At 49.5% G+C, this 14,310-nt stretch overlaps 1 protein-coding gene across 9 annotated transcripts in view; it reads right to left on the bottom strand.

Annotated features, from left to right (window-relative positions):
• PPFIBP2 (PPFIA binding protein 2) overlaps positions 1–14,310 on the bottom strand; it is a 134,296-nt gene that overhangs the window by 2,472 nt on the left and 117,514 nt on the right. For 7 of the 9 annotated variants that reach the window (XM_069740083.1, XM_069740081.1, XM_069740082.1 and 4 more), the window contains 6 exons: positions 13,689–13,777; positions 10,412–10,534; positions 8,379–8,504; positions 7,139–7,327; positions 6,556–6,711; positions 1,162–1,227 (listed from right to left, as the gene is read on the bottom strand). In XM_069740083.1, coding sequence (XP_069596184.1) covers positions 1,162–1,227; positions 6,556–6,711; positions 7,139–7,327; positions 8,379–8,504; positions 10,412–10,534; positions 13,689–13,777 — 749 coding nt within the window. Of the gene's footprint in view, positions 1–1,161; positions 1,228–6,250; positions 6,712–7,138; positions 7,328–8,378; positions 8,505–10,411; positions 10,535–13,688; positions 13,778–14,310 lie in introns of those variants that run through there. The other 2 variants (XM_069740084.1, XM_069740087.1) reach the window with 1 other exon arrangement.

Below are 14,310 nucleotides of genomic sequence, written 5' to 3'. Positions count from 1 at the left end.
CTGTATATAGGGGGCGACACTGTATATAGGGGGCGACACTGTATATAGGGGGTTACACTGTATATAGGGGTGACACTATATAGGGGTGACACTGTATATAGGGGTGACACTGTATATTGGGGGTTACACTGTATATAGGGAGCGCAAATGTACCGTACACGAGGGGTTACACTGTATATAGGGGGCGCAGATGTACCGTGCACGAGGGGTTACACCATATATAGGGGGTGACACCGTATATAGGGGGTGACACCGTATATAGGGGTGACACCGTATATTGGGGGTTACACCGTATATAGGGGCTTACACCGTATATAGGGGTGACACTATTGGGGGTTACACTGTATATAGGGGCTTACACTGTATATAGGGGGTGACACTGTATATAAGGGCGACACTGTATATAGGGGGCGACACTGTATATAGGGGCAACACTATATAGGGGGCAACACTGTATATAGGGGGCGACACTGTATATAGGGGGTGACACTGTATATAGGGGGTGACACCGTATATAGGGGGTGACACCGTATATTGGGGGTTACACCGTATATTGGGGGTTACACCGTATATAGGGGTTACACCGTATATAGGGGGTGACACTGTATAGGGGGTTACACTGTATATTAGGGGTGACACTGTATATAGGGGTGACACTGTATATAGGGGGTGACACTGTATATAGGGGGCGACACTGTATATAGGGGCAACACTATATAGGGGGCGACACTGTATATAGGGGGTTACACTGTATATAGGGGTGACACTATATAGGGGTGACACTGTATATTGGGGGTTACACTGTATATGGGGAGCGCAGATGTACCGTACACGAGGGGTTACACCGTATATAGGGGGCACAGATGTACCGTGCACGAGGGGTTACACCATATATAGGGGGCGCAGATGTACCGTATATAGGGGGTGACACCGTATATAGGGGGTGACACTGTATATAGGGGGTGATACTGTATATAGGGGTGACACTGTATATAGGGGTGACACTGTATATAGGGGATTACACCATATATAGGGGGTTACACTGTATATAGGGGGTGCAGATGTTCCGTAAATGAGGGTGTTACGCTGCTGCACTGTATATAGGGGGCGCCCTCCATACTTGATGCTTCCCCGATTTGTTAGAAGGAAGGTGTTACTTACCGTGAGGTTATTAATGCCTTCAGAGAAAGCCCCTATTTGCTTTACCATCCCCTCTGAATGCGCCATCTGTAAAATCAGTGAACTCGTAAATATGGAGGAAACAAAAGCTTCACAAACTGCAACAGCGATGCCGCATGCGGCACACGGTGTCCACGGCGGTGACTTGAGGTATTGTGGCAGGCAGTGTCAAAGTGCATTCCTCAAGGGACGCAAACAGGTCATGTTTTCAGGATTTCCTTGTACTGCACAGGTGATAATTTAATCACCTGCAGAGAATGATTCCAGCACCTTGTGTAATGCAAAGGAAATCTTGAAAACACACATGGTCTGAGGCTCTCGAGGAATGCAGTTTGACACCTCTGGTGGCAGGTACTTCCCATACTCCGCACTGCCATCCTGTGGTGTATGGTGGTATTGCATGCAGCACACGGTGTCCACAGCGGTGACCCCACGTAACGGGGCAGGTACTTCCCATACTCCGCACTGCCATCCTGTGGTGTATGGTGGTATTGCATGCAGCACACAGTGTCCACAGCGGTGACCCCACGTAACGGGGCAGGTACTTCCCATACTCCGCACTGCCATCCTGTGGTGTATGGTGGTATCGCATGCAGCACACAGTGTCCACGGCGGTGACCCCACGTAACGGGGCAGGTTTTTCCCATACTCCGCACTGCCATCCTGTGGTGTACGGTGGTATTGCATGCAGCACACGGTGTTCACGGCGGTGACCCCACGTAACGGGGCAGGTACTTCCCATACTCCGCACTGCCATCCTGTGGTGTATGGTGGTATCGCATGCAGCACACAGTGTCCACGGCGGTGACCCCACGTAACGGGGCAGGTACTTCCCATACTCCGCACTGCCATCCTGAGGTGTATGGTGGTATTGCATGCAGCACACGGTGTCCACGGCGGTGACCCCACGTAACGGGGCAGGTTTTTCCCATACTCCGCACTGCCATCCTGTGGTGTACGGTGGTATTGCATGCAGCACACGGTGTTCACGGTGGTGACCCCACGTAACGGGGCAGGTACTTCCCACTACTCCGCACTGCCATCCTGTGGTGTACGGTGGTATTGCATGCGTATGATTAGTGCGGGGTTCGTGTTAGGATGGAGCGGCACAGTCATCTCCAGACTGCGAATGTTTGGGGGACAAATAGTTCTGGGGTGTTAGATTCATCCCCACACAACATCCACCGTGTAAGTCACAGGACAGAGGACGGACATGTGAACGATGGAGATGACTGAACAAGCAGAAACGATGTTAATGGTCGGACGTTGCCTGTGAACTGCGGCCAGAGATGTCGCAGATGTTTAGTTTCTGGTCCATTAGTCCCACGTGGCTACAAATATTCTCCTTTCATAGTCACTTCACAGTTGGAAACACCATCTGAGACCATCTCCAAGTGTCACGTTGTCGTCGGGTTACAACAGCCATTGTTCAACATGCAGGACCCTGGTTCACGGCCTGTAATCCATGGCTGCCGGACCGGAGCCCGTGAACCCCCGTCCCCTGGCACCTCCGGTAGCCATTATGTATGTCCCACCACAACGACCCTGCACCGTGCGGCAATCATAAGAGGTCAGGGACCAGGTCCGACGGTCACGGAATGAGGACACGTTCACTGGAAGCACCGTCCTCATCTCTAGGCATTGTGCATCACAACAGCTAATTCTCCAATTCAGGAGCCTCAACTTTACTCCAAGGTGGAAAGAAACTTCAGAGTCAAGAACGTCGCATCTAAATAGCTCAAAATTCTTTATAGGCATCGAGGAGCAATTTTGCATGATACAGAGCTCCAAATCCCCTGCTTAACTTCACAAAGCCATAGAGTTACTTCATAAAATGTAATCAGGCTGCGGCCACCACTAGGGGGAGCTCACTACATACAGATGTATACAGTCACCACTAGGGGGAGCTCACGACATACAGATGTATACAGCCACCACTAGGGGGAGCTCACTACATACAGAATTATACAGTCACCACTAGGGGGAGCTCACTACATACAGAATTATACAGTCACCACTAGAGGGAGCTCACTACATACAGATTTATACAGTCACCACTAGGGGGAGCTCACTACTTACAGATTATACAGTCACCACTAGGGGGAGCTCACTACATACAGATTTATACAGTCACCACTAGGGGGAGCTCACTATATACAGATTTATACAGCCACCACTAGAGGGAGATCACTACATACAGATGTATACAGACACCACTAGAGGGAGCTCACTATATACAGATTTATACAGCCACCACTAGAGGGAGATCACTACATACAGATGTATACAGACACCACTAGAGGGAGCTCACTATATACAGATTTATACAGCCACCACTAGAGGGAGCTCACTACATACAGATGTATACAGACACCACTAGAGGGAGCTCACTATATACAGATTTATACAGCCACCACTAGAGGGAGATCACTACATACAGATGTATACAGACACCACTAGAGGGAGCTCACTATATACAGATTTATACAGCCACCACTAGAGGGAGCTCAGTATATACAGATTTATACAGCCACCACTAGAGGGAGCTCACTATATACAGATTTATACAGTCACCACTAGAGGGAGATCACTACATACAGATTTATACAGCCACCACTAGAGGGAGCTCACTATATACAGATTTATACAGCCACCACTAGAGGGAGCTCAGTATATACAGATTTATACAGCCACCACTAGAGGGAGCTCACTATATACAGATTTATACAGCCACCACTAGAGGGAGCTCACTATATACAGATTTATACAGCCACCACTAGAGGGAGATCACTACATACAGATTTATACAGCCACCACTAGAGGGAGCTCACTACATACAGATTTATACAGCCACCACTAGAGGGAGCTCACTATATACAGATTTATACAGTCACCACTAGAGGGAGCTCACTATATACAGATTTATACAGTCACCACTAGAGAGAGCTCACTACATACAGAATTATACAGTCACCACTAGAGGGAGCTCATTACATACAGATTTATACAGTCACCACTAGGAGGAGCTCATTATATACAGATTTATACAGTCACCGCTAGAGGGAGCTCACTACATACAGAATTATACAGCCCCCACTAGAGAGAGCTCACTACATACAGAATTATACAGTCACCACTAGAGGGAGCTCATTACATACAGATTTATACAGTCACCACTAGGAGGAGCTCATTATATACAGATTTATACAGTCACCACTAGAGGGAGCTCACTACATACAGAATTATACAGTCACCACTAGAGAGAGCTCACTACATACAGAATTATACAGTCACCACTAGAGGGAGCTCATTACATACAGATTTATACAGTCACCACTAGGAGGAGCTCATTATATACAGATTTATACAGTCACCACTAGAGGGAGCTCACTACATACAGAATTATACAGTCACCACTAGAGGGAGCTCATTACATACAGATTTATACAGTCACCACTAGGAGGAGCTCACTACTTACAGAATTATACAGTCACCACTAGAGAGAGCTCACTACATACAGAATTATACAGTCACCACTAGAGGGAGCTCATTACATACAGATTTATACAGTCACCACTAGGAGGAGCTCATTATATACAGATTTATACAGTCACCACTAGAGGGAGCTCACTACATACAGAATTATACAGTCACCACTAGAGGGAGCTCATTACATACAGATTTATACAGTCACCACTAGGAGGAGCTCATTATATACAGATTTATACAGTCACCACTAGAGGGAGCTCACTACATACAGAATTATACAGTCACCACTAGAGGGAGCTCATTACATACAGATTTATACAGTCACCACTAGAGGGAGCTCACTACATACAGAATTATACAGTCACCACTAGAGGGAGCTCATTACATACAGATTTATACAGTCACCACTAGGAGGAGCTCACTACATACAGAATTATACAGTCACCACTAGAGAGAGCTCACTACATACAGAATTATACAGTCACCACTAGAGTGAGCTCATTACATACAGATTTATACAGTCACCACTAGAGGGAGCTCACTACATACAGAATTATACAGTCACCACTAGAGAGAGCTCACTACATACAGAATTATACAGTCACCACTAGAGGGAGCTCATTACATACAGATTTATACAGTCACCACTAGGAGGAGCTCATTATATACAGATTTATACAGTCACCACTAGAGGGAGCTCACTACATACAGAATTATACAGTCACCACTAGAGGGAGCTCATTACATACAGATTTATACAGTCACCACTAGGAGGAGCTCATTATATACAGATTTATACAGTCACCACTAGAGGGAGCTCACTACATACAGAATTATACAGTCACCACTAGAGGGAGCTCATTACATACAGATTTATACAGTCACCACTAGAGGGAGCTCACTACATACAGATTTATACAGTCACCACTAGAGAGAGCTCACTACATACAGAATTATACAGTCACCACTAGAGGGAGCTCATTACATACAGATTTATACAGTCACCACTAGGAGGAGCTCATTATATACAGATTTATACAGTCACCACTAGAGGGAGCTCACTACATACAGAATTATACAGTCACCACTAGAGGGAGCTCATTACATACAGATTTATACAGTCACCACTAGGAGGAGCTCATTATATACAGATTTATACAGGCACCGCTAGAGGGAGCTCACTACATACAGATTTATACAGTCACCACTAGAGGGAGCTCATTACATACAGATTTATACAGTCACCACTAGGAGGAGCTCATTATATACAGATTTATACAGGCACCGCTAGAGGGAGCTCACTACATACAGATTTATACAGCCACCACTAGGGGGAGCTCACTACATACAGATTTATACAGTCACCACTAGAGGGAGCTCACTACATACAGATTTATACAGCCACCACTAGGGGGAGCTCACTACATACAGATTTATACAGCCACCACTAGAGAGAGCTCACTATATACAGACTTATACAGCCCCCACTCCATACTAATACTGTAGACACAATACTGGGTAGCCGTGGGGGCGCCTGTCTACGTACCAAAAACACTTTAGAGTGATGTAAATCCACGCACAGTAATAATCAGGTTTCTTTATTTCCTGGTCTTCACAATATAACATTTCCTTACACTATACAGCGAGTATTTACATGTACGATCTGGAGATAAATATATTTGGATAAATTAGATTCTGTATAAAATCTGTAAAGTGTCAGTGGTCAGGGGCAACTGCGCTCCGGCCGCAGGTGGCGATACATATAGATATTAGTCAGTCTCTGGATGGCATCATGCTGGTAATGATGGGTATGGGGCGATGGTTAGACAAACACAGTGAGGGGTGAGGAACGTGCCAGTGCAGCTGCCCTCAGATTAGTCTGCCCACCTGCTCCAGTTTGTCTACGTCTTTGATGGAACTGTTGTTGGGGGTCTTGAAGTCGCTCTTCTGTGTGCTGGCGTCTACAGGACACACAAAGTCCGTGGAGTCGTCAAACTTTTTCTTGCGCAGGTTACTGAAGTGGGAAAGTCCCAGCTTCTTTGGCTGCAAAACCAACAAAAAAAATAAATGACAGTCACTAAGCAAAAACTACCCAAAATTCAGTGATTCTGTGGATCATGTGAGAATTATTCACCGGGCACAGCGCCTTACAGTCGGTAGTGGCGATGCCTGGAACTGCAGCTGAGGACCATTCACTGAGATGCAAAGATCTGCAGTACCAGGCACTGCCACCACAGAATGTCTGGCGCTGTCCCTGCTAAACAAGGCAGGGCCGATCTGCCACCGGAGGCCCATCCTAGGGATCAGCGACCACATGAATCTCTAAAACCGTAAGGATAAGGGTCTCTGGTTACTCTGTAATAATTTGAAAAGAAACCATGGGCCACAATGTAAATCAGCCCAGTTTGGGGAGAACAGAGTCATTTGGGGTTCTCTGCCCCCTTGGTAAGAGGAAAGTTACTGAACATACCCGGACTTTGGCAGTGGTAGACAGGGCCGTATACGTGGTGGAGTCCATTATCTCACGTTTCTCCTGTTGAGCCTCTGGACCGATCAGTAAGCTGAAGTTGGTGGCTAGATGTCTCCTCAGCAGGGTCTTCTGAGTGGGAATGTTTAGGAGCATGGCGAGGGTATCAGAGTTAAACCGGGGCTCAAGGATCTGTGGACAAAATAAAACGAAGCTCCAGAAATGACAGCTACTACTAGTATCCTATACCACACAAGTCTGACAGAGAGAGAGGAGCTGTGTAAATCTGTATATAGTGAGCTCCTTCTAGTGGTGACTGTATAAATCTGTATGTAGTGAGCTCCTCCTAGTGGTGGTTGTATAAATCTGTATGTAGTGAGCTCCTCCTAGTGGTGGCTGTATAAATCTGTATGTAGTGAGCTCCCTCTAGTGGTGGCTGTGTAAATCTGTATGTAGTGAGCTCCTCCTAGTGGTGGCTGTATAAATCTGTATGTAGTGAGCTCCCTCAAGTGGTGACTGTATAAATCTGTATGTAGTGAGCTCCTCCTAGTGGTGGTTGTATAAATCTGTATGTAGTGAGCTCCTCCTAGTGGTGGCTGTATAAATCTGTATGCAGTGAGCTCCCTCTAGTGGTGGCTGTGCAAATCTGTATGTAGTCAGCTCCCCCTAGTGGTGGTTGTATAAATCTGTATGTAATGAGCTCCCTCTAGTGGTAACTGTATAAATCTGTATGTAATGAGCTCCCTTTAGTGGTGACTGTATAAATCTGTATGTAGTGATCTCCTCCTAGTGGTGGCCGTATACATCTGTATGTAGTGAGCTCCCCCTAGTGGTGGCTGTATAAATCTGTATGTAGTGAGCTCCCCCTAGCGGTGGCTGTATAAATCTGTATGTAGTGATCTCCCCCTAGTGGTGGCTGTATACATCTGTATGTAGTGAGCTCCCCCTAGTGGTGGCTGTATAATTCTGTATGCAGTGAGCTCCCCCTAGTGGTGGCTGTATAATCTGTATGTAGTGAGCTCCCACTAGTGGTGACTGTATAAATCTGTATGTAGTGAGCTCCCCCTAGTGGTGACTGTATAAATCTGTATGTAGTGATCTCCCCCTAGTGGTGGCTGTATAATTCTGTATGCAGTGAGCTCCCCCTAGTGGTGGCTGTATAATTCTGTATGCAGTGAGCTCCCCCTAGTGGTGACTGTATAAATCTGTACACTGTGACATACAGACTAAACAGATTTCTTACAATCAGACCGCCATGAACACCACTGCCCCGCAGATTCGGTGCATACTCCGCCAGATCTACAGATCTCAGCCACTCCATGACTCGATGATTGGACCACTGCACCACTTCTGAGGGGGAGATATTATTCTGTCGGTGGAGGATAGATTAGACACATTATTATTTACACTCAGTTTATCATATATATCCACATTACAGACCCTCTCATCCCTTGGCATCGCAGACTTGGCCCTATCCTGGATCTCATCATACCTAACAGACCGGACATTCAGCGTCTCCCACTCACACACCACCTCCTATCTGTCGGAGTCCCACAAGGTTCAGTTCTTGGGCCCCTGCTCTTCTCCATTTACACCTTTGGCCTGGGACAGCTCATAGAATCTCATGGCTTTCAGTATCATCTCTATGCTGATGACACAGATCTACATCTCTGGACCAGATATCACCTCCCTACTAACCAGAATCCCTCAATGTCTGTCCACTATTTCATCCTTCTTCTCCGCTAGATTTCTGAAACTTAACATGGACAAAACAGAATTCATCATCTTTCCCCCATCTCACGCGACCCCCCCAACGAACCTATCCATTACAGTAAATGGCTGCCCACTCTCCCCAGTCCCACAAGCTCGCTGCCTCGGGGTAATCCTTGACACTGATCTCTCCTTCAAACCACATATCTAAACCCTTTCCACTTCCTGCCGACTTCAACTCAAAAATATTTCTCGGATCCGTACATTCCTCAACCAAGAATCTGCAAAAACCCTAGTCCATGCCCTCATCATCTCCCGCCTCGACTACTGTAACCTCCTGCTCTGTGGCCTCCCCTCTAACACTCTCGCACCCCTCCAATCTATTCTAAACTCTGCTGCCCAACTAATCCACCTGTCCCCCCACTATTCCCCGGCCTCTCCCCTCTGTCAATCCCTTCACTGGCTCCCCATTAACCAGAGACTCCAGTACAAAACCCTAACCATGACGTACAAAGCCATCCACAACCTGCCTCCTCCATACATCTGTGACCTCGTCTCCCGCTACTTACCTACCCGCAACCTCCGATCCTCACAAGATCTCCTACTCTACTCCCCTCTTATCTCCTCTTCCCACAATCGTATACAAGATTTCTCTCGCGTATCACCCTTACTCTGGAACCCTCCACCCCAACACATCAGACTCTCGCCTACCATCGAAACCTTCAAAAAGAACCTGAAGACCCACCTCGTCCGACAAGCCTACAACCTGCAGTAACCACCGATCGACCAAACCGCTGCATGACCATCTCTATCCTCACCTACTGTATCCTCACCCATCCCTTGTAGATTGTGAGCCCTCGCGGGCAGGGTCCTCTCTCCTCCTGTATCCTCACCCATCCCTGTAGACTGTGAGCCTTCGCGGGCAGGGTCCTCTCTCCTCCTGTATCCTCACCCATCCCTTGTAGATTGTGAGCCCTCGCGGGCAGGGTCCTCTCTCCTCCTGTATCCTCACCCATCCCTGTAGACTGTGAGCCTTCGCGGGCAGAGTCCTCTCTCCTCCTGTATCCTCACCCATCCCTTGTAGATTGTGAGCCCTCGCGGGCAGGGTCCTCTCTCCTCCTGTATTCTCACCCATCCCTTGTAGATTGTGAGCCCTCGCGGGCAGGGTCCTCTCACCTCCTGTATCTTCACCCATCCCTTGTAGATTGTGAGCCCTCGCGGGCAGGGTCCTCTCTCCTCCTGTATACTCACCCATCCCTTGTAGATTGTGAGCCTTCGCGGGCAGGGTCCTCTCTCCTCCTGTATCCTCACCCATCCCTTGTAGATTGTGAGCCCTCGTGGGCAGGGTCCTCTCCTCCTGTATCCTCACCCATCCCCTGTAGATTGTGAGCCCTCGCGGGCAGGGTCCTCTCTCCTCCTGGACCAGTTATGACTTGTATTGTTTAAGATTATTGTACTTGTTTTCATTATGTATACCCCACCTCACATGTAAAGCGCCATGGAATAAATGGTGCTATAACAATAAATAATAATAATAATGATAATCACATATCCGCTACTACTGACCTCATCAGCCGGCCGCCGGCGCAGGCAGTTGGGGTTGAACTTGTTGGCGTGCAGCACATGGATGGCACATTTAATACTGAGATGGTGCAGCTGACTCGTCACCTTCAGGAACAGGAGATCATTCTGAAAGAGACCAGATTCCCTGAGAACAAGACACAGAACTTGGCTCCAAACTTTACTGTCTGATTATGTAGAATTTCAGCCCAACAGCAGTTCTCGGCAGCGGCCACTGGGGGGCGCCAGCTGTGCATTTACATTCCTGTCACTGACTAGTGAGTCCTGAGTGAATCCTGCTGCTGGGGGTCCCCATGTCCTGGGGGCCGAGCGCTGGGTCCCTATACCAAAGGAACAGAGCGAATTGTCATTGGCTGATGCCGCTGTCGCCTCGGACCCCCCGGACCCCGTTATAGAAATGCTTGCTGGATACATAGAGAAGTGCACTAGGGGTTAAAAGGGGAAACGTGAATTCGCAGGGATCCAGGTCAGAGAGAATTACATCAAAGTGTCTGCAAGACTGGAGTCTGTCACCCGCCCAGACGGAAGGACAGCAGAGATCTCTGCTTGCTGTCAGGAAATAGAAACCTTCTATCCGAGGCTGCAAATCGGAATAGACCCCAAGTCTCCATTTACAATCCCAGACTGTCCGCTCTCACTATAGGGGCTTGTTCACATCTGCGGCTTTTGATGCTTTTTCTTTTTTCCCCCATTTGTGTGTGTGGAAAAATGCAGCGTTTTCTAATAAAAGCAGAATGAAGGCGTCTTCAGAGATCTCGCTCCCGTGGAGATCTCGTCTTTTTCTGGCATCTTTTGCCCTAAGACACAGCACGTCAAGCGATTATTTCAGGGGTTTTATTGCAGTTTTCTCCATTGTGGTTTTGAAGCTTTTTTAGTAATATGGAAACAAATTAAAACCGTAACAAAACAGCTCTGTGTGAACACAGCCGAGGTCTGCAGCTCTCCTGGAGGGATCGCTTCTACAATGTATCTTCCTGGTGATTGCAGACTGGATACAATGTATCAAACCCTCAGGATACAGGTGAAGACCCCGATATGGGGATGAACCGCGCTGTATGGACACACAGAACCCCGGAGCTCAGCCGCCCTCGGCCTCCGGACGCCATCAGTATTGTCAGGATCTCTGCTTGCTGTCACCCAATAGACCTTCAGTGATGATCCTTGTTACAAGGCTCCGACATCTGTACAAGCCGCAGTGCGTCCATCACAGGACAGATTCCACGGAGTGACAGCAAGCAGAGATCTTACATATCAGGTCTCTGCAGCTTTCTTTCCCTGTATGCTCTCTCCTGGGGGCGATTCCTCTTTAAATCTTCCTGGCACGCACTCCTGTTTATTTTCCAGCGCTCGGTGCAGAATTCCCACTTCCTGCGGCAGATTTTCTCAGGTTCGTTATTGGATTACCACAGCCCATTTTTAGCGCGGACTCTCTAAGCCTTTGCTTCCTGCGCTCCCTGACCGGCTCCTTGTGGCCTCCTCCCCCCCAGCACCTGTCTCCGAGCCCCGTGAGGACAGGATCACATTTGGCCCAGGGCTCCAAATCCTCATCACGGTATGTTGTCAAGCAAAATATTTACACTCCCATGGTGCAAACACTACAGGGCTGTCAGTCTATGCTGGGAGTTGTAGTCCCCCAAAATGTGACTCTAGCTGTTGCTGATCACGAGGATTAGAAAATACGCAGCCGACGCATTCTGCACTCCTGATGAGTGGCAATCAGATGTGGCCGGCAGGGGTCACTGTGCTCGCTACTTGTCCCAATGAAATGTTCTGCAATTTCCTGAAAATCCCTCACATCCAGAGCTCTGCACGAGGTCAGCAGATGGGAAAAGCTCTTCTCTGTCAGCCGATGGGAAAAGCTCTGCTCGCTGTCATCAGCTGATGGGAAAAGCTCTGCTCGCTGTCATCAGCCGATGGAAAAGCTCTGCTCGCTGTCATCAGCCGATGTGAAAAGCTCTGCTCGCTGTCATCAGCCAATGTGAAAAGCTCTGCTCGCTGTCATCAGCCGATGTGAAAAGCTCTGCTCGCTGTCATCAGCCGATGGAAAAGCTCTGCTCGCTGTCATCAGCCGATGTGAAAAGCTCTGCTCACTGTCATCAGCTGATGGGAAAAGCTCTGCTCACTGTCATCAGCCAATGGGAAAAGCTCTTCTCTGTCAGCCGATGGGAAAAGCTCTGCTCACTGTCATCAGCTGATGGGAAAAGCTCTGCTCACTGTCATCAGCCGATGGGAAAAGCTCTGCTCACTGTCATCAGCCGATGGGAAAAGCTCTTCTCTGTCAGCCGATGGGAAAAGCTCTGGTCGCTGTCATCAGCCAATGTGAAAAGCTCTGCTCGCTGTCATCAGCCGATGGAAAAGCTCTGCTCGCTGTCATCAGCCGATGTGAAAAGCTCTGGTCGCTGTCATCAGCCGATGGGAAAAGCTCTGGTCGCTGTCATCAGCCAATGTGAAAAGCTCTGCTCGCTGTCATCAGCCGATGGAAAAGCTCTGCTCGCTGTCAGCCGATGGGAAAAACTCTGCTTGCTGTCAGCCCTCTCTGCCCCGCACCTCCCCCCAAACTCTGTACCACAACACTTTCTGCCCTGGACCTCCCCCTGGACACCTTACCACAACACTCTCTGCCCCGGACCTCCCACCGGACTCCTTACCGCAACACTCTCCGCTCCAGACCTCCCCCAAACTCCATACCACAACACTCTCTGCCCCGGACCTCCCCCCGGACTCCATACCACAACACTCTCTGCCCCGGACCTCCCCCCGGACTCCATACCACAACACTCTCTGCCCCGGACCTCCCCCCGGACTCCATACCACAACACTCACTGCCCTGGACCTCCCCCCGGACTCCATACCACAACACTCACTGCCCTGGACCTCCCCCCGGACTCCATACCACAACACTCTCCGCCCCGGACCTTCCCCCGGACTCCATACCACAACACTCTCTGCCCCGGACCTCCCCCCGGACTCCATACCACAACACTCTCTGCCCCGGACCTCCCCCCGGACTCCATACCACAACACTCTCTGCCCCGGACCTCCCCCCGGACTCCATACCACAACACTCACTGCCCTGGACCTCCCCCCGGACTCCATACCACAACACTCTCCGCCCCGGACCTTCCCCCGGACTCCATACCACAACACTCACTGCCCTGGACCTCCCCCCGGACTCCATACCACAACACTCTCCGCCCCGGACCTCCCCCCGGACTCCATACCACAACACTCACTGCCCCGGACCTCCCCCCGGACTCCTTACCACAGTTAAGTATTGCAGCATTCTCCCATCCACACGGGCTTCCTGGAACTGGTCCTTGTATTGCGGCAGGCCGATATCATCCAGCCACCCTGAGAATAATGGACGGTGTAAGTGGCTAAATGATTATATTCGGCTTCGATTTTCACAATATTAGAAAACTGTGTGCATGGAAAATCCCCAAAATACAAGAAGGACGACAAGAACCACAGCGGACGATCCACTGACACCAAGGAGTCTGCTGATCTGACAGTAGCCTGCAGCTGGATCCATACTGACAAGACGACACGCTGCCCCCCACCACAGCCGGCAGACGACACGCTGCCCCCTACCACGGCCGGCAGACGACACGCTGTCCCCCACCACAGCCGGCAGACGACACGCTGTCCCCCACCACAGCCGGCAGACGACACGCTGCCCCCCACCACAGCCGGCAGACGACACGCTGCCCCCCACCACGGCCGGCAGACGACACGCTGTCCCCCACCACGGCCGGCAGACGACACGCTGTCCCCCACCACGGTCGGCAGACGACACGCTGTCCCCCACCACGGTCGGCAGACGACACGCTGCCCCCCACCACAGTCGGCAGACAACACGCTGCCCCCCACCACAGCCGGCAGAT

Source organism: Ranitomeya imitator, chromosome 9, assembly GCF_032444005.1.
Source record: "Ranitomeya imitator isolate aRanImi1 chromosome 9, aRanImi1.pri, whole genome shotgun sequence".
NCBI classification, from domain to species: Eukaryota; Metazoa; Chordata; class Amphibia; order Anura; family Dendrobatidae; genus Ranitomeya; species Ranitomeya imitator.
The sequence above is the reverse complement of the archived record's forward strand: the minus strand, read 5'-3'. Positions and strand labels throughout refer to the sequence as shown.